This window comes from Temnothorax longispinosus, chromosome 1, assembly GCF_030848805.1.
Source record: "Temnothorax longispinosus isolate EJ_2023e chromosome 1, Tlon_JGU_v1, whole genome shotgun sequence".
NCBI lineage: Eukaryota > Metazoa > Arthropoda > Insecta > Hymenoptera > Formicidae > Temnothorax > Temnothorax longispinosus.
The window spans coordinates 15,550,746-15,576,967 of NC_092358.1; the positions used below are offsets into that span (position 1 = coordinate 15,550,746).

A 26,222-nucleotide genomic window follows, 5' to 3' on the forward strand; every position below is an offset into this window, starting at 1 on the left:
TGCGTCATTCGGTTGTTTTAAAATATTACAATTTTTTTATAACAAAGGAAGATTGATTATCAAAACAACATATCAAATATTTGAGGTTTTATTTACATTTTGATCGGAATTTAAAAACTGAAGGCATATGTATAGGGTAATTTATGGTTTTTCGTTCAGCATTCTAGATTAGTATTAATTTGATATACATTTCAATTTTGTTATTTTATTATTTTTTAATAATTCAAACTCAGTAAGTTGGAAACATTTAGAAATTTCAGTGTTTTAAAACAATTAAAAAATTTTTTGTTTCAAAGTGTTTGAAAATTTTGAAGATATTATGAAATGTCGATTATTGGTTGTGATGTAAGAGTTTTGATTCAGTAATCAGCATTTTATCCTTAAACAATCTCAAATTATTACTAAATAAATTGGCGTTTAAAGAAAATTTTAAATTTAAATGAAGATTTTGAGTTTATAAGTTTTGCGTTTGAAGGTTTTTAATTGCCAGATTTCCTTGACCTAATTTATATTACATAACAATCTATAAAAATTGAATAAAAATGATCGTGAAGTAAACACGATGATCGCTATCTTTGAATCACAACGGGAATTCCCCTATTTTATCCTGTCTATACGACTTCGCATGACCCTGTTTATGAGTGAATTACGATAACTCTGTGTTCTCAAGATGTTGCATTTATCCAGATGATATTTGCAAAAATAACTCATAAAATATTGTTTTGTTTTTTGCAAAACATATACGGACAGATAAAAAAGATGATACGGACTCATCTTTTCAAAAATTATGCATTTGTTTTTCTTATCAACTAAATCTTTTTATGCCAAAGTAGCAAACAAAGATAATAAGTATGATTCATTCCGGATAAACTAGAATTATTTTAAATAATTTTTCAATTTGTTACCATAATGATAAAAAAAATAAACATTTATTGTTTGGTATATAATTGTCTACGTCTGATTCATATGAGAGACATCGCAATTGCAATTTATTTTGTACATAACATTTGTGTACAAAACAGACTTAGAGGCAGATTATCTTGATATGCTTTAATATAGTCACACATCTTATTGAGGCTAAAGTATGGCAGTCTCACATTCAGGTCTTTATAGTAATATTTTTATTCAGTTCAGATATTCGAGGAACATGAGGGATAATGAAAAAAGAGACACAGTCCTCCTCTGACTCATCTTTAGGTTTGTTCTTATTTGAATTCAAAAGTCATTGAAATTATTAAACTAAGTTATTTTATTTAACATTATTAACATGGTTTATAAGCAACAAGTTTTATTGTGAATCTATAGATTCTATAGAAATAGCGTTTTATTTCGTTTAAACCCCGATATCAGAAATTTCTCTTATATTATACTATACTACTGCATATATAATATATATAGAAATTATTATAATTATCTATAGGAAATATTATGGTTATCCAGACGACGTAATGTATCGTACAAATCTTCTTTTACTTACTGCCTCCTTCTTCATCCATTTGATTGTTGATTACGCAAAGCATTAAACCAAAAACTCTGTCATCCCGAGTCATTTTGTTATCTTCGTTCACTGGAATAATTAAAGCAATTATCAGCAATTATAGGCAAAATTATTAACAATATTATACAAAAATTATCCGCAAACTGTGTATTACATGATATAGTACAAAACATTATGTTCAAACCCCAGTAGCAAAGATGACGTCTGGAGACGTCTTATTGACGTCCAAGGACGTTATTAGGACGTCCTTAAGACTACTTTGCTACTTGGGAATTGGTATAAAAATATCAGCTTCTAATTTATAAAAATGTAGAACTGTAGAAAAGGGAATCCAATCTTTTAACCTTTAAAAGGTTTTAACCATCTTTCATTGTTTATTAAAAAATTATTGACAAATAAAGTTGAATATATAAACGTGTATCCTAATTCTACAATTTGAACTTTACTTTTAGTAAGTAAATATTACATTATTTGCATATTTACTTATTTAAATAAATGACTGGGGTACGGGAAAAGGCTCCGTCTTTCCTGTACCCCTATATTCCAAAATATTTATAATCTAACTTATAAACCTCCATTTTAAAATTAAACTCCAAATTCCAAATTAAAAATAGCTTTGCAAAACGTTGGTTTAGTGTCTGAGATATTTTATTCCGAAAACTCATTTGACATGAAAATTCCAGATAACTTTGGTCTCAGTATTTATGCAGTGACGTAATCACGTGATCAATCACCCTTTACATGTACAATCGCGTCGTTTGATGTAAGTTATAACAAAATCGAGAGAGAAAGAATTGAAACAGAGAAACAATTTGTATATTGTTTTAAGTTTACTTACGTAAATTGAGGCATTTTGTTAAACCTTCTTTATTTGAAGGTTTTGGTAGATCATTGTCTTTTTCGACACTTTCAATTAGCTTATCTACAACCAACGTACCATCTTCTTTTATCTAAAATGAACGAAAGAAACACAGGACATCATAACTTGTTCTATATTGTCTGATATAAACTTATAGGAGAACTCGGGAGATAACGGGTCCACGGGGCATAATGGATTATGGTTCGATATCTTTTTACAGAAATGCTGCCATGATGAAATGTTTCGAAATTATTACACTTGTCTCTAACCGCGTGTTGTTATCAGTTTTCATATTACTTTTAACTAAAAGATGCTACAAATTGACTTGTTTAATGCGTTCGCTGTGCTCTCCGCGACTGACAATGAGTTGCAGTTTCTTTGATATACATTTGCATAAAATAAATAATGATAAAATTCTACTTTTTATTATTGTAAATACATGTACATTCGTTATTAAATAATTTTTTCTTGTTGATTTAGTAAAGTATCTGTGTAAATATCGATTATCTGTAGTGATTTATTTCAAAGAATATTTTGGTACAAGACCAAGAGTTTATTTATTTATTTTTAATATGTTTCAAACTTTTTTAGACCCCTTAGCATTTTCATTATGTCCCGGATTCCTTTAGGTCTAGATTTATACATTTAATAGACTGACTGTGAGCATTTCCATTAGAAAGCTAAAGCCAAGCTCGAAGGATAAAGAAAGCACCAGGGTTTATATTTCTTTTATATCAACATATTTCTACATCCTTTGAGCTTGGCTCCAATGGGAATGCTCAGTCTGTTATATAAGTCTATGCATAAAGTTAATCAAAATTGAGTAGAATAATGGCAATTTAATCTTTTAAACGTAAATAAAGTAGATATGCGTTACTTATTTACATCTTTAAAAAATAAATTATTACCATTGTTCTACTCAATTTTGAGTAAGCTTATATTAGACAATATATTATATTATATGTTATAATTTAATATTATATATTATATGTTATTGAGAATATGTTTATTATTATGTATTGTTTTTATTTTTTTTATTATATATTATTTTATGCACATATTTTGTTTTGTTTTGACGTACACATTGATGAATAAATTCATATTTGTTAATGTGTATGTTTTCTATGATTAATTGTATCTGTAATATGTTCTAAGTTTTTGAAACATTGAACTGACATTCTATAGCATGAGAAAAATATAAAGTTTAAATATGAAAATTTCAGTTAATTTTCTACAACAAACTTGTGTTTATAGAAATAAGAAATATCTTTTATTATGCACTTTAATAAAAATATAATGGGGAAATAATGGTTTAATATGCATCCAGCTTTGTACTTATCAGAATTTTGTATGTCCAATAATTATATACTGGGGGGATGAGTATAATAATTATCGCAAATTATTACCATTCCCTTCTTCTGTAATATACAACCCAGGAAATTACTGTATTTTATTAGAGATTGTTTGGCATCGTCACTGATAGCATCATCCTGTGCTTCATCCCACTTCTCAATTAAGATACTTATTTCCTCTAAAAAATTGAAAAAAAAATTTTTAATTAGAATTTTGAAAATTTATATAAAAAAAATATTTTAATACTGAAATATATATAGAATTTTATTGTATTTTATTATTTAAGAATTTTTTTCTAAATTTATTCTCCTTCTAAAAGTTTAGAAATTATATATATAATAATAGATTTTATATTTTTTAAGTTATTTTTCCGTATAAATTTTAAATTCTAAACTATAAATTTAAAATTAAGAATTTTTAATATAGGTATATAGAATTAAAAATTTAAAGTTCTATAATAACAAGAAGAAAATAACGATAATAAAACAATAATAAGAATTGGATTTATTTGTAAATTGATTTATATATTTTTGGATGATTTACCCGAGTCTGCCTCAACTTCTTGTAAACATGCCTGTATTGTTTCTCCATCGGTTTCGAATCTCTTTGCTACCTCTTCTAGACGTTTATCATCTGCAATTACCTAAAATACAGTTATATTACATTATACTTTATTAATACGATTAATTGCATTATTATCAATAATAATAATTACAAGTAAAATACATTGCGTGGAAAATATAATATAAATTGTTTATATCGTGTTATAAACAAATTTGTGACATAAATATTATGATGTTGACATAAATATTAGAAATATTGTGACATAAAATATTATATTGTAATAAAATATTAGACAAGTATAACATATGTTCCGCTTTTTGTACATTATTTTTTTAACAGTAAAATTATTTTGTCAACTTGAAGTCAATTTTTTCTACACTGATAAAAATATATGTTATCATTTTACTGTGAAAATCGGTGGTCATTTTTAACCTTTAATTTATGCAGTTAATATACAGAGTAATTTTTGTAATTTTATCTCAAAACGTTAAACTTACTTCAAATAAAATTAAGTTTTTGTTTAATATTTTATCGGTTTACTGTCTGGTGGTAAAAGTACTTGATTTATTTTAATATTCACTTGATCACATTATTTCTAATATAAAATAGCAATTTTCGATATAATCGCTATTCAAGGAATTATATGATTATGGTGTTTAATTGTAGATTTTGTGTTTTTACAAGTAAAGCCACAAATTTCACATCTCACAGATACTACAGATGTCAGATATCTGGCCACTTAATTTTCTATTACAGCAATGATTTCGTATATACCGTAATACTACGCTATACTGAGACTAAAATCTCATACTGCCTTTATGCCATATTAGTATTGTGTTGTAATTTCACTTTTTTTGTTAATATGTTTGTTAACAAAACCGTCATGAGTTGAATCGATTTCTCAATGTAGTAAGTAGCACGATCATGTATTGCGACCTACGTAAAATGATTAGGGGGGGTCCCAATTGCCTACAAATCGATTGCCTACAGTGTCGTTTGCCAACATCTCATTTGCCGACAATTCGTTTGCGCACAAAAATTATTGCCTACAAGTCGATTGCCTACAAGCACTATTGCGCACAATTAAAAAATTAAGAGACGAATGGACGTTTGCACACAAGATACTATTGCATACAAGCCGCATTGCACACATAATATTATTGCCTACAGATCGATTGCCTACAAGCACTATTGCGCACAATTAAAAAATTAAGAGAAGAATGGACGTTTGCACACAAGATACTATTGCACACAAGCCGCATTGCACACATAATATTATTGCCTACACATCGATTGCCTACAAGCTCTATTGCGCACAATTAAAAAATTAAGAGAAGAATGGACGTTTGCACACAAGATACTATTGCACACAAGCAACATTGCACACATAATATTATTGCCCACAGATCGATTGCCTACAAGCTCTATTGCGCACAAATAAAAAATTAGGAGACGAATGCACACACGACACTATTGCGCACAAGCAACATTGCACACATGAGGTCCGGTTTCTATTGTTGAACGGGCTACACTAGTTCAGAGGGCTGTACTTCTGAATGAACCGCCCTTCCGATTGAGACAGAGTTTTGCAGGTGATTTTGTCACGATATCTAGAGATTATTTATCGATGTCCTATCTTCGGGTTTTTAAAATAGTTTTCCGCCCTTCCGATTGAGACAGAGTTTTGCAGGTGATTTTGTCACGATATCTAGAGATTATTTATCGATGTCCTGTTAGAAATAAAGCGGGTAGACTTCCGAAAACGGCCCCCCTCCGATTTCGATGAAACTTTGTGAAAAGCTTCGTTTTGGGTTAAAATGAAAGCCCTTAAAAGGAATTTTGGCGACTCCTATGATAAAGCCATTTTTTTTTAGATAAAATGATAAAAAATATAAGAAAATCTTCGTAATTCTACAGGATGTTATAAATTGAATATATACTGTTTGTATTTAATGATTTAATGTTTTTATTATATACTTACAGCAGAATACATAAATAATATGCTTTGTAATATATTATACTTTCCACGCGAACCGAGGTTCACGCACACCCCCCCGTGCTTTCGGGGGAGGTGCGGTAGTCCCGAAAACGCACACCCCCTTCGTGCTTTCGGGGGAGGTGCGGTAGTCCCGAAATAGTTCACGCATACACTTTCCACGCGAACCGAGGTTCACGCACACCCCCCCCCCGTGCTTTCGGGGGAGGATAAAAACATAAAGTCACGTTACGTTACGCTACGTGACGAGTCTTTTGCGGTAGCTCCAAAGCAAGGCACACCCACTTTTCGTAACAGTAACAGTAAAGTTTTGACCAATTGCGTTGCTCAATTCTTACTTCTACGGTTATAGACGGCCGAATCGAGCAGCAACGCGATTGGTCGAAACCTTACGTTCTACAAAAAGTGAGTGTGCCCTGCTTAACGCTCGTTGTAAGTATCAGATAAAATAACCAGAGTTGGGTTATTACGTCACATGCTGAAATCGTCTAATTAGAACCTAGAAGTAGAGCTTGTGACGTCATAACTCAACTCGAGTTGGCTTGAAACCCGACCCAGTCGAAAATGCTATAAAGCCACCGGCACACGGATTATGTTTTCCGGCTGCATTGCTTGCACAAATACCTCGTACCTGAGGTAGAGCGCCGCACACTTTGTTTACGATTGTCAGGCTAAAATCTAAAAAACTATTTAAAAAACTCGAAGATAGGACATCGATAAATAATCTCTAGATATCGTGACAAAATCACCTGCAAAACCCTGTCTCAATCGGAAGGGCGGTTCATTCAGAAGTACAGCCCTCTGAACTAGTGTAGCCAATTCAGCAATAGAAACCGGACCTCATGTGTGCAATGTTGCTTGTGCGTAATAGTGTCGTGTGTGCATTCGTCTCCTAATTTTTTATTTGTGCGCAATAGAGCTTGTAGGCAATCGATCTGTGGGCAATAATATTATGTGTGCAATGTTGCTTGTGTGCAATAGTATCTTGTGTGCAAACGTCCATTCTTCTCTTAATTTTTTAATTGTGCGCAATAGAGCTTGTAGGCAATCGATGTGTAGGCAATAATATTATGTGTGCAATGCGGCTTGTGTGCAATAGTATCTTGTGTGCAAACGTCCATTCTTCTCTTAATTTTTTAATTGTACGCAATAGTGCTTGTAGGCAATCGATCTGTAGGCAATAATATTATGTGTGCAATGCGGCTTGTGTGCAATAGTATCTTGTGTGCAAACGTCCATTCGTCTCTTAATTTTTTAATTGTGCACAATAGTGCTTGTAGGCAATCGACTTGTAGGCAATAATTTTTGTGCGCAAACGAATTGTCGGCAAATGAGATGTTGGCAAACGACACTGTAGGCAATTGATTTGTAGGCAATTGGGACCCTCTCAAATGATTATTGCAGGGAATGTAAAAGGTTTCACTGCAAATTCAAGTGTGTTATTAACTAAAGCTCTTCTTATACATTTCTTGTTGTTTTAAATCACGTCATTTAACACGATTAAACGTATTAACTTTTAATTTAATATGATTAAACGTGTTAAATGATGTAATTTAACACACATAAAGAAACACATAAAAAGTGCTTCTGTCTAATATATGTTCTTTTTAGACGTTTATGCGTTACACTTGGATTTTCGGTGTTTATAATGGTTATTTCATGATACATAAGTGTAGAGCGATAGTAAAGGATGGAATACAGCAAAATACAAGTGCATAGCTCTTGTATTTTTTGTTTAGCTTGATATCTTTTATTAGTATCTCACCTGCTGTTTGAGATATACGGATTTTTTAGCGTGTGGGATTTATGCCATGCATATACTATGTTTACGCGAGCGTTACTTTCTGTAGTAACTTACGATAATTCCTTCGCGTAAACAGGATTTTGTAGTAACTTACGATAATTTACTCCGCGTAAACGAGTGAATTATTGTAAGTTACTAGACTATAGAAGTAACGCTCCCCGTAAACGTAGTAAATAGTACAGACACTCCGTAAAAATCAAAATCTCTTATGTGTTCTTTTTCCTTTTTTTTTTTGGATCGTGTACCAATAATCATTCCTAACGCGAGCGTGAAATGGGCCGCTTTTCGCGCTTGTTTTGAGTGAGCAAAACGATCCAATTCTCCACTAGTTGAAAAATGGAGCCATTTCTCAACTAGTGGAGAAATAAAATTGTAAAACAAGCTCGAAACGCTTGTAAAACGCTTGTAAAACGCTTGTAAAACGCTTCGCTCGTGCAACCAACTTCACACTCATTCAGAATCGGCCACTTTTCCCACTAGTTGTACAATATACTATTAATGCATCTATCGTTCGTCTATTTTATTTAAAAAATTTTTAGGTTTTATAATTTGTTTATCATTCTTACCTTGATAAACTTTTTTACACACATTTTATAACTTAATATGATATTTTATTGCCTTATTTATAAACATTATTTGTAATTTTTTATAAGGCATATATTTCACCCATGAATGTCATATATTCCACTCCTATAGGATATATGGCAAAAATGCAAGGATTTCTAAATTCTTTTTGTTAAATACAAAGAATAAATATTTTATATTTCTAATTTTTTTATAGTAGTAGACAATATAAAGTTTTTATTGGTATAACTCATTTGCCTTAAACATAGTAGATAGTACTCGATAAATTAAGCTTTTATTAGGTGTGGCGTATATACCGGAGTTACCCTATAGAAATAAAATTTTAGCACATGTAATGTTATGGATAAATTTAACAATACCGAGAGCTAATTTACAAATAATCTGTAAAAATACTAGATTCTGCAGTTAATTTTTCATAAAATTCCTGTATATTTAACTGAAACAAGAGAAAAAATGCATAAGTAAAGATCTAGAAAAATTCAGTATTATCAAAAAAATAAATAAATTTCCTCTGTAAATTTACATCAATTTTTATGAGTGTGCAGTTAAAATCATAGAACAAAACTATCTATCTTTATGTTCCTCAATGTTTCTTTCTTTTATCACTGAATCAATATATCCGAATCACCCTTTTTTTAGTTTTCTTTCGTGTAATTGGCTATATTTTGATCGATTAAAAATAAAATTAAAGATATTTTTTCCTAAACCAGCTGTTTCTGAATTTTAATTATACATTTAATAAAAAGATTAATAAAATGTTGGAAGCATACATAAATAATAAAATATATCTAATAATTAAAAAACCTTTACTCGACACTTGCATATAACCTATTCTGATACGCGTAAAGATGTTTAACCTTTTTTTCAGACACTTATAAACGTATCCAGAAATTAATATATATATATATATATATATATATATATATATATATATATATATATATATGTAGCTCAAAATGTGCGAGAAACAATCTATTTTTTTTTAATAAAAAGATTTATTATTTTGATTAATTTGAAGTACACTTTTTCACTTAAATATGAAGGCTTTAGTAACTTCTTTGTTACTAAGTTTTAGGAGATAACATTTGGATTACAAAACTAATTTAATAAATTTATTAACTATAATTTAAGTTTATTATAATAAAATGCTAATTTGAGGCTTGGTTATAAAAATATGCGATGGACGGTGTTTAAAATTTAAAAAAATGTTATAAATAATGATCTCTTTCGCCATATATTTGCTAAGAAAAATGCAATTTTCTTGCATATTTTAAACACCGTAGTAATCAATTCGCATTTGTGTGTTTTATTTAGTTTTTTTACCTAAATGAAATAAAAAAAAGAACAGCAATATGTATATAATACGCGTGTGTGAAAAAAAATTGTACTTACGATAGCAATGAGTGCTAAAACGAAAAGCCCGACTTTCTTCATCTTTCTGCTTTTTAGTGACAGAAACGAACAACTTGCATAAACTGATCCGACAACTGGGCGACATTGTATTTCCATGGACATATTTATATTGTCCGCAGCGTTGTATATGATCTTACATCATCGACACGCGAGAGGGAATTCTGCATTTGTGTGTATATGTAACGTGTGTATGCGCGTAGATTTGCGGAAGCGCTTTAGTATAATTGGCCGGCATATCAGATTTGCATAAGTTTTGATGGCGTTGTGATACTACGTGATTACAATATCGCAATTGTTTCATGCGTGCATGTGTGTGTTCAAATTAAGTGTATTTCATTTGTGCGGTATTGGTTACATTCAGAAAAAACACAGCAATTGTACGCAAAGCTGATTCAATTCAATTGAAATGCTTAACAAGTAATGTAGTATAAATGTATAAATAATACAAGTACGACAATTTTAATCAGTACATGTACACTGAGAGAAAAAAATGTTATAATGAAGTAAATACATTTACTAAAAATTATTTATTTTTATTAAAATATACATTTATTTTATTTAAATGAAAATATCTACCTCTAAATAAAAATACCTTTAAATATTTCTAAATAAATACACCTATTATTAAGTAAATAAGCTATTATAGGAGCCACCAAATAAATATTTTTTTTAAATCAAAATATATATATTTTTTTAATGTAAGTAAAAATATATAGAGAATTTTAGCCTTATATTATTAATAAACATGTTATTTAGCCTTATGAGAATTTTAGCCTTATATTATTAATAAACAGTGTTCCTCTTTATGGCTGGTACCTAGAAGAGACCACATAGAATACCTTGTCATCCGTGAGTGGTCACCGTCATGTTAAATTAAATTGTTACAATCTACATCTCACACAGCACATTGCTGAAGATAGTCCGAATAGGGACCGAAACATACGTTTAATTCCAAAGAAGAATAAATATAATTTCTGCACCGTCAACAGCGATCGGCTATTAATTAGCCCGGTTTTTTCCACGAATATATTAATGTTTATATAAAAAATAAAATTAAAATTACACTTATAATTGCAATTTTACAATTTGAGATTTAAAAAGACATTTTATATGTAATACGATGCTTATATTAATAATTACATTTACAAAATTACACTCTGAAATATTAATACAATTGATATAATTAAGATATATAATATATAATATTATATATTAATAAGATATAATAATAATTAATAATTTTATATACAAAATATATTTTTATTAAACAAAGTATCAAAATATAGAACAATACTGCACGTTTATTGAGTAATAGATAACGAATTAAAAAAAAAAAAACAGGATTATGATAAAATAATAAGTGATAAAAATGGTAGCGGCAAATTACGATGATTACAAATGATAAAAAATAATGACAGTAATTACGTCACTGCTCAAGGTCGCCAACATGCTGTTTTGTTACAACGTGCAACAGATATACGGACTCAAACTTTAATTTGATCTTGCCTATTGTCGGTTATGTTTAACAGCAAATAGTTTCTGCGAAAAAGAAATTCTTTTGGCCTTGTTATCGCCTTCGGAATTATTGGGTAATAAAATGTAGCTGGAATTACAGATGATATACGCCTGTATTCATAATAAACAATTGATCTTATCTTTTTTCAGAATATAGGATTATATTTTAATGTGTATTATTACACTTCACACGATTTTAATCTGAATAATATTACGTAGATTCTAAATAATATTATTACTATTGACTTTTATTTCAGAAATATTTTAGAAATATTGGTTTATATTATTTTATCTTTATTTTTATTTTTGTTATTTATTTTATTTTTAATTATATTATTTATTTTTAATAGAATTTTTAGAAAAAACAAAAATAGCAATTTGTTTATTCTTTAGACCTTTTCTAAAATATTTTTTTATTTTATAAAATATTATTTTATTTTTGAATTTTAATATTGTAGAATTTAAATAAAAAATTAAAAAATTTTAATTTAAATTAAAAGATTAAAAATCTCAATTAGAAGTTTACCTTTATTTTTTTAGGTTCAAAAAAGGCGTTCGATGGATGATAATCGCTTTTAAACCCAGCTATTTGCCACGGTATCTAAAATGTCACCTTCTCCAACACCTTGTTCCAACCCTTGTTTCGTCCGGCTACAATTTTATGCGACGCTGCATATACAAACTAACTTCTACCATTACCGACTGCCATTATAACCGGCGACGTGAGTCGCTTACGCGAACTCCATCTTCGCTTTTACACATACATAAGCGCGTATATATGTACGTGGTTGCCGCATATTGCGTTTGCAGTGGCTGGCCGTTAAAACGTTGCGCTTTATCACCGTCGTGACACTAAATAATTCACAAGGCGTTAAGGTTACTTGGTACTTTGTTTATTCATATAAGCTTGCGTACAGGTGTACCAGATGTAGCATAATTCATGAAATATTTGAGCTTTCGGGATGTAATAAAGAAAGAGAAATAAGAGTAAAAATAAAGAATAAGAAAATAAAATTAATAGAAAAATAACTGAGTTCTTTTAAACATCTATTGAATGGTTATATTATAATAATGTAAATAATAATACAATATGTAGGAAAAATATGAATGTATACAAAAAAATATAAAGAAATTTATATATAAGGTAACATAAAAATACGAAAAAGGAAAGATAGAGCATAGAGACTTTAATATATATATACAAAGCAAATTATTTCGAAAAAAATATAAGATTTGTAAGAGATTCTAGAATGGCTGAACGATTGAAGACGAAATATTAATTCGCAGCGTAAGTTATTAATTGCACATATTTATTCAGAGTTCAATAGGTTTGCTCTTTCCATCACGATTTTCTAATTGCCTTCTTTTCGACTCGCACTTGAAAAAAAATAAAACAAGGTTATGGAAAAGCGTTTTTTTAAATTGTATATAACTTTACAAATATTAATTATATTATTTTTATAATTCTTTATATCTAATATTTTGTAATGACTTTTTTTATAAAAGTTTTTATAAATAACATAATTAAAATTAAAAAATTATATTTTTTTATACACTGTTGAAAAATTTTTGTAGTTTTGTTAAAATTTTTGTGTAAAATAATCAACACATACATGTGTAGATTTAACGTATGCCTGCTATGTTAATTGAACTTAACAAATTTAAAATGTAAAATTATTAAAATAATTTTAAAAATATGTTAAAGTAACACAATTTAAACGTATTTATTAAATGTGTTAAAATTTACAGAAAAAGAGCGTTGGATTTTATTCTATACTAATAGAAATAAAAATAAAAATTTACAGAAGAAGAGTGTTAATTTTATTATTCTACAATCTTAACTTTAACTTAAAAGTTATGTTAATTGTACACATAATTAATCTCAAATTACGATTAAAATTACATTTTCTTTCTGTTGAAATATTTTAACATAGTATCGGTGTTACCACATTTAACACATCCATATTATGTTAAATTAACGCAAAACTTTGAATGGACCGTTTGGGACATGTGATTTATGTTATATTTAACACAAATTTTTCAACAGTGTACCATTTTAATTACGTATAGTAGGGGAGACCGGGGCAAAGTCGGCCCCGGGACGGAGTCGTTTTTGCAATTATCTCGAATTCTGTATGTTGTGTGAACTCGCCATTAATACAGTAAACGCGGCTTATGGTACCCACGTGACCAACGGAGTTTAGTGAGGTTACGTGCCATGTTGTGATTCTTATCGAAGCAAACGTGTTTTCGCAGGTCGAAAGTAAAATTTCTTCCGCGTCGAAAGTTTGTAATATCTTAAGTATTATTGTTTCTCCGAATCTCAAAGTAAAAGTGATTCTAAAGAGTAATGCATGCTGAAAACGAATCCAGTGCAGTTTTTTTATTTTCATTGATTTCAATTATTTTATAAGCGACCAAACCTAAAACTTGTGTTCGGGGCGAAGTCGTGACCGAGCCACCGGAGCGGACTCGTCCCGGTGGTTTCACTTTATTTTCCGTTGCAAATGCGTCATTGTATTTCTCAACTGCAGGAAAATGGTTACGCACGTACCATCGCAAAACGGTTGCCGTCGACAAGGAGCAGCTTAAGAAGGCAGTTCTTGCGGTAAAGAAAGCTAGTATTAAGATAAAAGTAGCCACAAAAAAATTCGGCGTCCCGAGCTCTACGTTGGCCGACTGGCTGAGAAAGAATGATAATGATATAACACATTTGGATGCGGCTCCGGGAGTGTAACGATTCCGCCCCGGGAATTTTGACTTTTCGATGTTTGCACCTTGGTCGTTTTTACTTTATACCGGTTGAACAAAGCGACGTAGACCAAAAATGCCTATATAAATTTTGTAGCCAAGGGTGTTCACTCTTTACAATGGTATACTATATTTCACTAAAATGATTTATTTTGTTGATTTATTTTGTTGTTAAAAATCGGCACCAAAAAATAGGACCGACTTCGCCCCGGTCTCCCCTACAGGAATTGATATAAATAAGTAGAATATTTCAAAAATGTTTTGAAAAAAACAAATGTTATATTTTATTGCATTATTAGCACAAACAACTCAGTTACAGTTTAAGAAAAAGCAACAAGAAACCTTTAAAGTATATTAAAAACACATAAAATAAAGATTATTAATGCGGGATTTCTACAACCTGCTATTATTTTTTTACATAGAAAGAGTTTTACGTAAAGAAAAGAATGTATTTCTTCAATTAGGGTTTGTCGATAAGAGCTACCGTAGGCAACGCACACTGGACACCCTTCATTGTCTGTTCTGTATTAGCTTCTTTGGGTCCTTTATATTCAACTGCAATAATAAAAGATTATTTAAGAAACTGGAAATATATCGTATAATTATATTGTTTATATAACAAATTAAAAAAATTATTATACCGTGCGTATACCAAAAGTTTCGGAACGACCAATTATCTCAGAAAGTATATTGGTTTATTGGAAAAACATTTCAGATAAAATTCAAAGGGGGCCAATAAATCTTATTAGATTTTAAGTCCGGGGCTCGTGTTGAGGCCCAAGTCAAATTTTTTAAATAAAATATGGAATACATTTTCTTGCAGCATTCATGTATACACAAGTATTTAAAAAAGTTGAGGTACTACTGCAATAGCATATTCTTGAGACCAAATCAAGTTTTGTCCTGTATCACTTTTCTCTCCGACGAATAGCTATCGAGATGTCGTAAGCTAAATATTGGAAAAGTTACCAAGTTTTCCTTAAACATATCTCAAAAAGTATAAGGCAAATAAAAATATGTTTTTGACAAAAGTTGTTCAAATTAATTAATGGAAAAAATTGATAAAATAAAAAATGGGGGTTTTTATTTAAAAAATTTGACTTGGACTCTACTGGGAACTTTTGGTACGCACTGGGACGCACATAAATAATAATAATAAGTAATGTAATATATAAATAATGGAATATATTTATTACGTGTTTCATAGCACTTGCGAACAGTGTCCTTCGCTTGGTTTCTCTTGGCTTCGTCAGATATAAGATTATCAAAATCTGCAAGACCTTTTTCTAATATATATTTACCCTCTTCATCGATCTGAAATCAGTAAATTTGTAATTTATAAAATAATTTATTCTATCTATAAATTCTTATAGAAGTCACTCAGATTGTATTGTACATATATTCTCATTAATACGATTTGTGCTATTAATTTTTTTTATTACTAACGATACAATTTTTCTTTTATATTACGTTACTTGTAATCTGCAATATTATACATAATACGTTATTAAATATTTGATAAGTTATAGTAATGTTATTTAGTTGCTATTGATATTTATTGTGATATTTGTTGTGTTATGCTATGGGATAGATAAACTTAACTATCGTCATTAAGGAATATTTTTATTATTCCTTTTCTTGATAAAAAATATTTACATATATTAATTTTTCAGACATTTTAATTATAAATAATAGTGATCGTTGTTAATAGCATTTAAAATTGATTATAAACAGAAAATAATCTTATTATTTCTGCTAATTAAATTTCAAATTTATAAGATTTGTATGATTTATGGACATATACAATTAAATTAAATTTATTGTATAAAATTAAATTGAATTACAATTGTTATGACAATGATATATGATCAATACACGTATACGCTACCCAGGTAGCACTTTTATTAGTTTCATATACGTTTTTTGAACGTACACATAGTTTCATAACCGTAAAGAACCATTAAAAAACGTTTGAACAAAAATGTTTTTAAAACTATGATCTAAGAAACGTATTTGTTACGTTTCTACAGTTAACAAAAATACCTGTTTGTTAAATTTTTCCTTTCAAAATTATAATTTGCTTTATCTATATATGTATAATAGCTGTAATAGCCTTTTTTGAAACATTTAAATGTATATTGCACTAATTATTGCACAAAATAAATCATTTTATCCATGCACATATATCCATTTATTTACTTAAATTAATTTTGTCTTACCGGTCTTAATCTATTTGTCATCGGAAAAATCTGAGCTAAGAAAACTTTCAACAGTTGCAAAATAAACGTTTCTTTGAACGTAGCCATTGAAAGAACATTTATACGTATGTTCCGTTTTGAAGAATTTCCTGAACTAGTGCACAATAGTAATGCAATTAAGTTGGAATAAAACAAGTATATTTTTTCTAACGCGAGCGTGGGCCGCTTTTCGCGCTTGTTTTGAGTGAGCAAAACGATCCATTTCGCATCGATGACGTAAGCGTTGAGAAATAAAGCCATTTCTTAACTGTGAAGAAATGAAATTGTAAAACAAACGCGAAAAGCGGCCTGTTTCACGCTCTTGTTAAGAAAAATAGTATGAACAACTCGTGGGAAGAAGAGTGGTCGAGCCCAAATGAGTGTACCAATAATCATTCTTAACGCGAGCGTGAAATGGGCCGCTTTTCGCGCTTGTTTTGAGTGAGCAAAACGATCCATTTCTCCACTAGTTGAAAAATGGAGCCATTTCTCAACTAGTGGAGAAATGAAATTGTAAAACAAGCGCGAAAAACGGCCTGTTTCACGCTCTTGTTAGGAAAAATAGTATGAACAACTCGTGGGAAGAGTGGTCGAGCCCAAATAAGTGTGATGGTCGCACGAGCGAAGCGAGTACACAACTTCACACTCATTCAGAATTGACCACTTTTCCCACTAGTTGTACAATATACTATTGTTTCATTTTAACTTATTGCACGAATGCGTACCAGTTCAGGAATTTCTTCGAAAAAGAATAGACGTCATAGATGGTATATGCATAAAGCTTCTAGAACATTCTCACGCATGTCTCAAAGACGTCATAAACACGTTCAAAAGACGTGAAAAGTAGGAATTTTAAATGTTTTTATCTAAAATGTGTGTTGACAAAACGTTTCTATAATAGTTTTTTAGACGTTATTATCATGTCTGTGAAGTTGGCATATCATTTTCCAGCAGATCAAAAATAAAAGGGAGTTTTTGTCGCATATGCAGTCGAGTTCTATAGTTCCTGATACTTTTTAGTAATAGTTCTGGTGATTTTACCCAAAACAGTCGATCGAAAAAATGATCTGTTAACTTCCCGTAGCAGATCATTTTCTAGCGGATCAAAAATAAAAGAAAGTTCTTGTCGCATGCAGTCGAGTTCTATAGTTTCTAATACTTTTTAGCAATATTTCTGGTGATTTTACCCAAAAAACAGTCGATTGAAAAAATTACTGTTAGTTTTCCGTAGCATAGAGTGAGATGCCGAAGAAATCTCGGAGTTTCGGTTTATATAAAACATTTTTCGAATAGTTTTGAACATACTGAAGCATTTTCTAAAAAGTTCCCGGCACTAGCAATGTTGTATGATTTTTTTATAAATTAATACCACCCGAAAGCCGAGTACTTAGAGAGAATAGAGTGATATGCTGTACGAAATGTCGCAGTTCCGGTTTATCTAAATTATTTTTCGAATAGTTCTGAGCATACTGAAGCATTTTGTAAAGAATTCCCGACACTAGCAATGTTGTATGATTGTTTAAAAAATTAAAACCGCTCGAAAACCGAGTATTTAGAGAGAATAGGATGATATGCTGTACGAAATGTCACAGTTCCGGTTTATATAAAATATTTTTTTAATAGTTCTGAGCATAATGAAACTGATCTGCTAGTTTTCCGTAGCAAACATTTATTACCGATACGATGTGATATGCTGGTGCGTCGCGCGAGTTCTGGGCTTTTTTCGAGGCCTATATTATATATAGTTCTAATGCTTTTCTATGTATTTCAGAAGAGTAAAGCTTCTATATAGCAATTTTCGAAAATTTGTTATTTTTCTTAACACCTCACCCATATAATTGTGCATGATATGCTAATATATTACTGTAAGTTCAAGACTGTTTTCGAATTTTAAATTGTAGAATGTGTTCTTATAAAAAATTAATTTTCTGAGTGGCATAATGTTCAAGAAAATTCTATAAAAAATGTTAATTCCGAAAAAAAAAATCATCACTTTCATTCTTCAATGATTTTTGTTCAAAATTTTGCATAGTTCTCTTAAGTATGTTACTTTAATTAAAAAAGGGTAATCTCACTTTGACCCCATGTAACAACCGAGGATTAATCAAAATATGCTCAGAACTATTCGAAAAATATTTTAGATAAACCGAAACTGCGACATTTCGTACAGCATATCACCCTATTCTCTCTAAATACTCGGTTTTCAAGCGGTATTAATTTTTTAAACAATCATACAACATTGCTAGTGTCGGGAACTCTTTAGAAAATGCTTCGGTATGCTCAGAACTATTCGAAAAATATTTTAGATAAACCGGAACTGCGACATTTCGTACAGCATATCACTCTATTCTCTCTAAGTACTCGGCTTTCGGGTGGTATTAATTTATAAAAAAATCATACAACATTGCTAGTGCCGGGAACTTTTTAGAAAATGCTTCAGTATGCTCAGAACTATTCGAAAAATATTTTAGATAAACCGGAACTGCGACATTTCGTACAGCATATCACTCTATTCTCTCTAAGTACTCGGCTTTCGAGTGGTATTAATTTATAAAAAAATCATACAACATTGCTAGTGCCGGGAACTTTTTAGAAAATGCTTCAGTATGTTCAGAATTATTCGAAAAATGTTTTATATAAACCGGAACTCCGAGATTTCTTTGGCATCTCACTCTATGTTACGGAAAACTAGCAAATAATTTTTTCAATTGACTGTTTTTTGGGTAAAATCATCAGAACTATTACTAAAAAGTATCAGGAACTATAGAACTCGACTGCATGCGACAAGAACTCTCTTTTATTTTTGATCCGCTAGAAAATGATCTGCTACGGGAAGTTTGCAGATCATTTTTTCGATCGACTGTTTTTTGGGTAAAATCACCAGAACTATTATTAAAAAGTATCAGAAACTATAGAACTCGACTGCATGCGACAAGAACTCCCTTTTATTTTTGATCTGCTGGAAAATGATATGTTAACTTCACAGACATTATTTTATCGGAAAAGAAACGTTCCATCGAACGTTTTTCGAATGAACATTTTTACTCATGAGTAGTCATGAGAAACGTTACTAGAAATCGATTATAAAACGTTTCGGAAAAACATTTCTGAAACATGTATGTGCTACCTGGGTATGCACAAAATTGACTTGCCTTTTTACATACATATAAACAGTTTCTATGAGTCACACGGTTGTAGTCTTTAATAACTTAAGTTTTATTATATTTAAGTTTTACTTTTATGAAACAAAGTTTAGATTTTTAATTTAACGGTATACAAAAGAGTGGCACATTTATGTAATGGTATACTCTGCATATTTTCTATACTAAGTATATTTATACAATAAATATGTAGATACATACGTTGCCTCCTTTCTGAAGAACGCAAAAGATTACCTCGGGTCCAGCCGCTAAAAAAAATTTTTGTCTACACAATTCTGGTCTAACACTATTTTATTTATATTTATCTAATAATTACTGATCTAATAATTATTTGTAGATCCCTATTATTAATTGCAGCTCTTATCAGCATTGGGCAAGTTTGAAGCTATTGTCAGAAATTAGTGATTTATGTACTGTTTATCGTTCCAGTTCTCTAATTTTGTTATATAACATGACACTAATTCTTAGTTGATTTTATTATATCAGAGAAAATATTTAAAATGATTAATTTGTATATCGTAATTATATTGTCGCTCTTAGATGATGTTTGGAAAGTATAATATTGTTTAACAAAATCACAATATTTGTTAACAATAAAAATATGTGAATGTTCTTTTTGAACTTTACTAATGGGTATGCCATAGAATAACCAAAAATAAGAGATCCAGGTTTTTTATATCTATAAGGTAGGAATATGCCATACTTAAGAAAAATATGATTTTTTTTCTATTTCTCTTTATTTTTTAGGTATCTTTGCATAATGGTCTTCTTTTTCCTTCTTTTATCTCTTATTTATATGTATATGGTTTTAATGAAATATTTTGATTTTTTTACTATTAAAAAGAAAGAAATACAAAAGTGTTGCAAAAGTGGCATATTACCACCCCCATGTGGGGGTAATACAAACATGTATAGTAATTTAACTTTAGAAGGGCATTCTTGTCTAAAAACGTAAAAGAATATTTTTATTACAATTTCAATAAAACACTAAGAAAATTCTAAAAAGCACGTTGTCATACTTGTCATACTGTACTTAATACTAAACTATAATACTGACAGGAAGTAAGTAAAACTTGGGCAAAACGTCAGATATAATATTTTTAACAATTTCACAGTATTTACAACAACGCTCCTAGCCGTAGCTTTGTTAAACATAACGAGTGGCATATTCCCTACACTGGCATATTCCCTACACTGGCATATTCCCCCCAGTTATCCTACTTACTTTATTTTTTTCTACCATAACATATTTTTTTTGTTAATATATCCAGTAATATTTTAATGTCCTGCCAAAAAAATTTGACCACAAAATATTTTTTTCGAAGCTGTAGTTAAAGTAAAAAGCTAAGAAAATAATTTTCCATAAATAATTAAATTTTGAAATAAATAAAACTTTAAACGTATTTTTCTCGAAACTATGTTTTTGAAATTAGCAAAATTTTTCGAAAATTTTTGAACTGATTGACTTACAACTTTTGCACTGATCTTCAATATATGAGTTTTAAACTAATCAACTTTACTTTTTGTGAATTTCTCAATTTTAATACCAAAATACATATAATTAGTTGTTAATTTCATTAATTTTTATTTTATGGTGTTAGCATATGGTTTCTGCAAAACTAATATGTTCACTTCATAATTTTGAAAGTAATTATTTTTTGCTATCAAAAAAGTTAATATTTTTTGTAAGAAAGTACTATAATATTTTATACTTACGCGGTTTGTTTAATTCTTGGCTACACGTTGCAACGTTCTCATGGAAACGTGTCACTTTTTCATTGGCGGCGTAGACCACTGCCTAAAATCCAAAAGACTCATTTAATAATCTTATATATACTTATTAATATATTTTTTATATATTTCTTAATACTTATATTTAAAATATTATGCAATTATATTAAAATATTATTTAAATTTTAAATATTTTTCTTAGATATTCTGAACATAGGTTTATGCAAAAAGTTGCGAATAAAAGATGTGGGAATAAAGCAGTTCATTATTAGGATAATTCTGCAATAAAATGACAAAAGAGGTTGATGTTCTGTATTGACGAGTTCTGATACGTAATAAGAGACGTTAACGGTGAAATCTTACATGAGATTAAAATATCTGCCGCTGTTATGCCGAAATTATGTGTTATATCGACGGAGTTGGTCGAAATTATAAGTAGAACAGCAGTATAAACAACCTACCCTGTCACAATCAGCCCCAACTTGCCATATATTTAAATACTAGATTTTTCACCCGCGCTTAGCGCGGGCTCAAAATCTATTCCCCTCTCCCCAAACTGACCCATTAATTAGGAGCATTAATAGAACCCCATGAAACCCAATTTTCAACCCCATAATATAGCCATTTCCATAAAATTAGTAATCTTTTGGTACCAATTTCATCAAAATCATCAACAAAAAATTAGAAAAATTTTGGCACTGGTTTCAAGAAAATCGATCCATTAATACAAAATTATCCATTAATGAAAAATTAAACTTATCCTCCAAAAATTAAAACAAAATTTGGTACTGGTTTCAAGAAAATGGGTTAATTAATACTTATTATTTCTCGAAATTTGAATAATTTCCAAACTGGTTTCCAAAAAATCGGTAACGAAAAATTATCCATAAAAAAATTCAGTTTGATACCTCAAAGTTTGCGGAAATTGGAACAATCACGTACACTTTTTTAAACAGAAATCGGCAACCTTTTTAATATTAACAATTTTTCTCATTTTATTACATTTTTTAGTTCTTTCTACCCTTATTTCATATATAATTGTTTAAGATTTGAACAATTATTTCCCAAAAAATTTGAAAAATTTTGGAACCCGCGGTTTCCAAAAAATCGGTAACAAAAAATTATACACTTTATGGCAATCCCCGAAAAATTCTACCCCTACTTCATATATAATTCTTTAAGATTCGGTCCATTAACAAATGAATTCGCGGACAGACAGACAAATAGTCGGGTTTTATATTATAGTAAGTTTTCATAACCGATTTTTATGAAACCGGTTTCCGAAAAATCGGTAACAAAAAAGTAAAAATAAAAATCAAAATAAAAATTATTTAAAAAATTTAGCTTGATATCTCAAAATTTGCTAAAATTAGCGTAATCACGTACATTTTTTTAAACAAAAATTTTAAACCTCTTTATTATTAGCAATTTTTCTAATTCTATTACATTTTTTAGTTTTTTTTTTCTACTCTTACTTCATATACAATTCTTTAAGATTCAGTCAATTAATTCCCGAAAAATTGGATAAATTTCGTAACCGGCTTCCAAAAAGATCGGCAACAAAAAATTATACACTTTATAGCACTTTCCGGGAAATTCTACCCCTGTTTCATATACTTTTAGTAAAAATTCGGTCCACTAATGAATGAGTAGTTCGCGGACAGACGGACGAACGGACGGACGGACAGACAAACAGTCGGGTTTTATATAATAGTATGATATGAAGTATGATTATTGAATTTAGTTATGTCTTTAATTTGTCAAAAAGACAAAAATTATGTTTGTTAAACGTTTATTGTGATAAAAGACTTTCTGCATTCTGCAATAAAGTATCTGTAAGTACATTTCAAAATCTACAAATATATTTTTATTTTAAAACATTTTATTTTTTAGAAAATAATCCAAATGGGTAAAACTTAACATTAAGGGCGACCTCACCGATTTCAATGACCTTGATATATGTTGTCAAGGTCATGACTCCGAGTGATCTTCAGAAGGTTTTAGTCGTCGCTCGTCGTTATTCGTTAAAAAGTTATTAACAAAAAGTTTGAAAAATATAGCAGTTATTTTGAGTATTGGAAGGCATAAACGACTAATATGTATGTAAAAATAATACATGTATGGACAGAAACATTTAAGGATGTTTTACCTATAGCTATATATAGTATAATTTTGTTTTCTTGATTGAAAACTTTGCATGTATGTCAAACGACTCAAAATTTTTTATATATTAGAAGGGATTACCGTTAACAGTTTGAGTATGATTTTTTGTTATTTAAATTATTAGTATTGTTTAAACAATTAAAAACATTTTTTTGTGGCAAAAAATTTTAAAACTTAAAATACAATATCAATGATGTATGTTTTACACATGAAAAAAGTTTAAGAAATATCTTAATGGTTTATTTATATTTTATTTATATTTACAGCAAAGTGTCGATTCTCTATAAGGGATAATATTAATTTTATCAACTTTAAACTTAAATAACTCTTAAATAACTTCTAAATTTTACAGAGTATTTTTAATTTAATTTAGAAACAATTTACAGCACTTTCTGAATATATTTGAAATACCTCCAATACATCCTTAATTACAGTAACTTTTAAACCAGTAAGAGAATTGTGCTGAAATTTTACACAGATACTTAGACGTAATAATAAAACAATCTATGAAATTTTTAGATTTTTGGTAATGCTTTGAGATGTCACACATACATCCTTAAACCAGTGAATCGTTATATTAAATAGTCTTTTTGTTAAAGCAATTTATTATCACTGCAAATAATTTTCCGACAAAAATTGCACACTGAGAAAAAAATCCAGGTTTAAATGATCGGACAATCGTTCAAATATTAACAAACGGGTAATTCGATAACTTTTAATCGGAATTATAAAAAGTCGATCAAGGCCAAAATAATGTCCGATCAATGATATCCAGATATCACTGATAATTGGATATCATTAATCTCAGCAATTTTTGTCGGGAAATTATTTGCAGTGAATATGAATATGAAAAATTAGAGGTATAAGAGCTTAAATTTTTTAGTTTATTTTTTAATGTTATTTGATGTCACGAAAAAAGAAACAGATAATAAAGAACTTTTTTGCTGTATATTGTTTTATTTGGTTCGTATTGTGCAGTTCGACTTACAAGCAGACATGCGACGAGCACCAGAGTCTTCATTTTATCGTTCTCCGAGAATACTACTAATTCTGGCAAACGTTTTTCCTGCACTATAACGCGTCGATAAATCAACCGCGTATTTATACTTAGAAAATAGTTGATGACGTAACGATTTAATGCATACACATTATATATACATACATGGAAACGGGTACTGTGGTCTGACTGATTTACATTACATCTAAAGATAACGTTCTTATGCTTGGTTTTTTAATCTCGCAATCCATTATGTTAATAATAATTAAGATGCAAACAAGAAAAACGTAAATCACTTGAGAAACGTTGTTTATAAAATTGCAGAAGAAAATTACATAATTCTATGTATATTCTATGTATATATTCTATGAGTTGTATGTATTATTTATATAGATTTATAAAGATATGCGAAGTCTGTGTCAGAAAAGTAATAAAATTAAATTGATAAAATTATTTATTATATATTTGTGGCTAAATTATAATGGTCCCATTTAAAATATGACCCATCAGCATCCCGCTGTCAACGGAAGCTGTTTCCACTGTTCGAAGCATCCGGGATAGATAGGTCCGTTTGAAATAAGGCTGTTTATACTGTCTGTCATCGATTTTTAATCGATTCTAATGATTCAAAATAGTACCCCTTAACGTTTGACTTTATTTTCGGAAATAAAGAAAAGTTACAGGGGGAGAGGTCTAGTGAATATAATGGCTGTGGTAGCACCGCACACACAAACCATTTTTTTGCCAAAATTTCTCGAATTGAAAGCCCCGTGTACCACCAAAAAATTTGAGTACATGATAAAACGTTATCACTAAATTATTTTCTTAACTTTTTATAACAATGCTTGGCGCTTTCTTTCACATCGTACATTTAACTTTATTTTATTATAATATATAAATTTATATATTTATAATATCATATCTTTGTTGAATTCTATTTTGTCACACGTAAAAGAAATTAGCTACCGTAGCAAATCTATAGTCGTAAAATATGGACAACTAACTTTTTTTTGCTACGTGAGCTATATTTTTAGCAATAATAGAAAAACCTATTGCTGCTATTGCTAAAACTATAGCTCTCGCAGCAAAAAAATGTTAATTGTCCATATTTTACGACTTCTTATTTTTCCGTGCACTTCATAACGATTACAAAATCGGTGACGAGGTCTACTAACACACACTTATGAAAAATGTTATAATGACACATGAACGCAACCAAACAAATCGAAATTTGTATCCTTTTAAAGGAAAAACTGTACTTTACGACTTTACGTTCTGCGTGATTACGATTTTTCAGTGTTGCCATATTGTGCGCTCCAGATTTAATCTCATTACTTTTCTGACAGACCTTGTATAATATTAATTATTTGTCATTAATTACATATTTATAAATTACATATTTATAAATATTGTTAATAAATAATGAGTTATTATAGTTACTTTCTAAAAGTCGAAGGATGAAATATCACTCAAAACGAGTGAAATGCAAGTGTAACGAAAAATGAAAATTGAGGCTGATGTGCACTTTGAGTGATTCGTCACTCTAAGAAAGAGTAAAATTACACTCTATAAGTTGCAGTGAAATCGCACTCCAC

The 26,222-nt window shown here is 29.6% G+C and overlaps 3 protein-coding genes and 1 long non-coding RNA gene across 4 annotated transcripts in view; 2 read left to right on the forward strand and 2 right to left on the reverse strand.

The window, feature by feature from the left end:
* The window catches only part of Spri (Src homology 2 domain-containing protein sprint), a 541,914-nt gene that overhangs the window by 121,344 nt on the left and 394,348 nt on the right, over positions 1 to 26,222 (forward strand). The gene's annotated exons all lie outside the window — the stretch shown is intronic.
* Positions 1 to 26,222, forward strand: part of LOC139811406 (uncharacterized) — a 36,343-nt gene that overhangs the window by 7,605 nt on the left and 2,516 nt on the right. The gene's annotated exons all lie outside the window — the stretch shown is intronic.
* LOC139811393 (uncharacterized) lies at positions 1,232 to 10,206 on the reverse strand. The gene is made up of 5 exons (XM_071775681.1): positions 10,052 to 10,206; positions 4,254 to 4,353; positions 3,764 to 3,888; positions 2,337 to 2,448; positions 1,232 to 1,567 (listed from the first exon to the last, which is right to left on the reverse strand). Exons 1-5 carry the CDS (start codon positions 10,172 to 10,174, stop codon positions 1,470 to 1,472), a joined length of 558 nt encoding a protein of 185 aa, XP_071631782.1. The 5' UTR covers positions 10,175 to 10,206; the 3' UTR covers positions 1,232 to 1,469.
* LOC139811385 (uncharacterized) lies at positions 14,596 to 24,772 on the reverse strand. Its single transcript, XM_071775672.1, has 5 exons — positions 24,619 to 24,772; positions 21,453 to 21,534; positions 19,938 to 19,984; positions 15,535 to 15,652; positions 14,596 to 14,893 (listed from the first exon to the last, which is right to left on the reverse strand). The coding sequence occupies exons 1-5, from the start codon at positions 24,649 to 24,651 to the stop codon at positions 14,799 to 14,801; spliced, it is 375 nt and encodes a 124-aa protein (XP_071631773.1). The 5' UTR covers positions 24,652 to 24,772; the 3' UTR covers positions 14,596 to 14,798.

Excerpts from the sequence above, each read along its gene's own strand:
- LOC139811393 (XM_071775681.1), bottom strand. The coding sequence starts at position 10,174 with ATGTCCATGGAAATACAATGTCGCCCAGTTGTCGGATCAGTTTATGCA. Across the intron at positions 3,889-4,253 it reads AGAAGTTGAGGCAGACTCGG|AGGAAATAAGTATCTTAATT; the intron begins GTAAATCATCCA and ends TCAATTTTTTAG. Across the intron at positions 1,568-2,336 it reads AACAAAATGCCTCAATTTAC|TGAACGAAGATAACAAAATG; the intron begins GTAAGTAAACTT and ends TAATTATTCCAG.
- LOC139811385 (XM_071775672.1), bottom strand. The coding sequence starts at position 24,651 with ATGAAGACTCTGGTGCTCGTCGCATGTCTGCTT. Across the intron at positions 21,535-24,618 it reads TGCTCGTCGCATGTCTGCTT|GCAGTGGTCTACGCCGCCAA; the intron begins GTAAGTCGAACT and ends TTTGGATTTTAG. Across the intron at positions 14,894-15,534 it reads TCGCAAGTGCTATGAAACAC|TTGAATATAAAGGACCCAAA; the intron begins GTAATAAATATA and ends TTATTATTGCAG.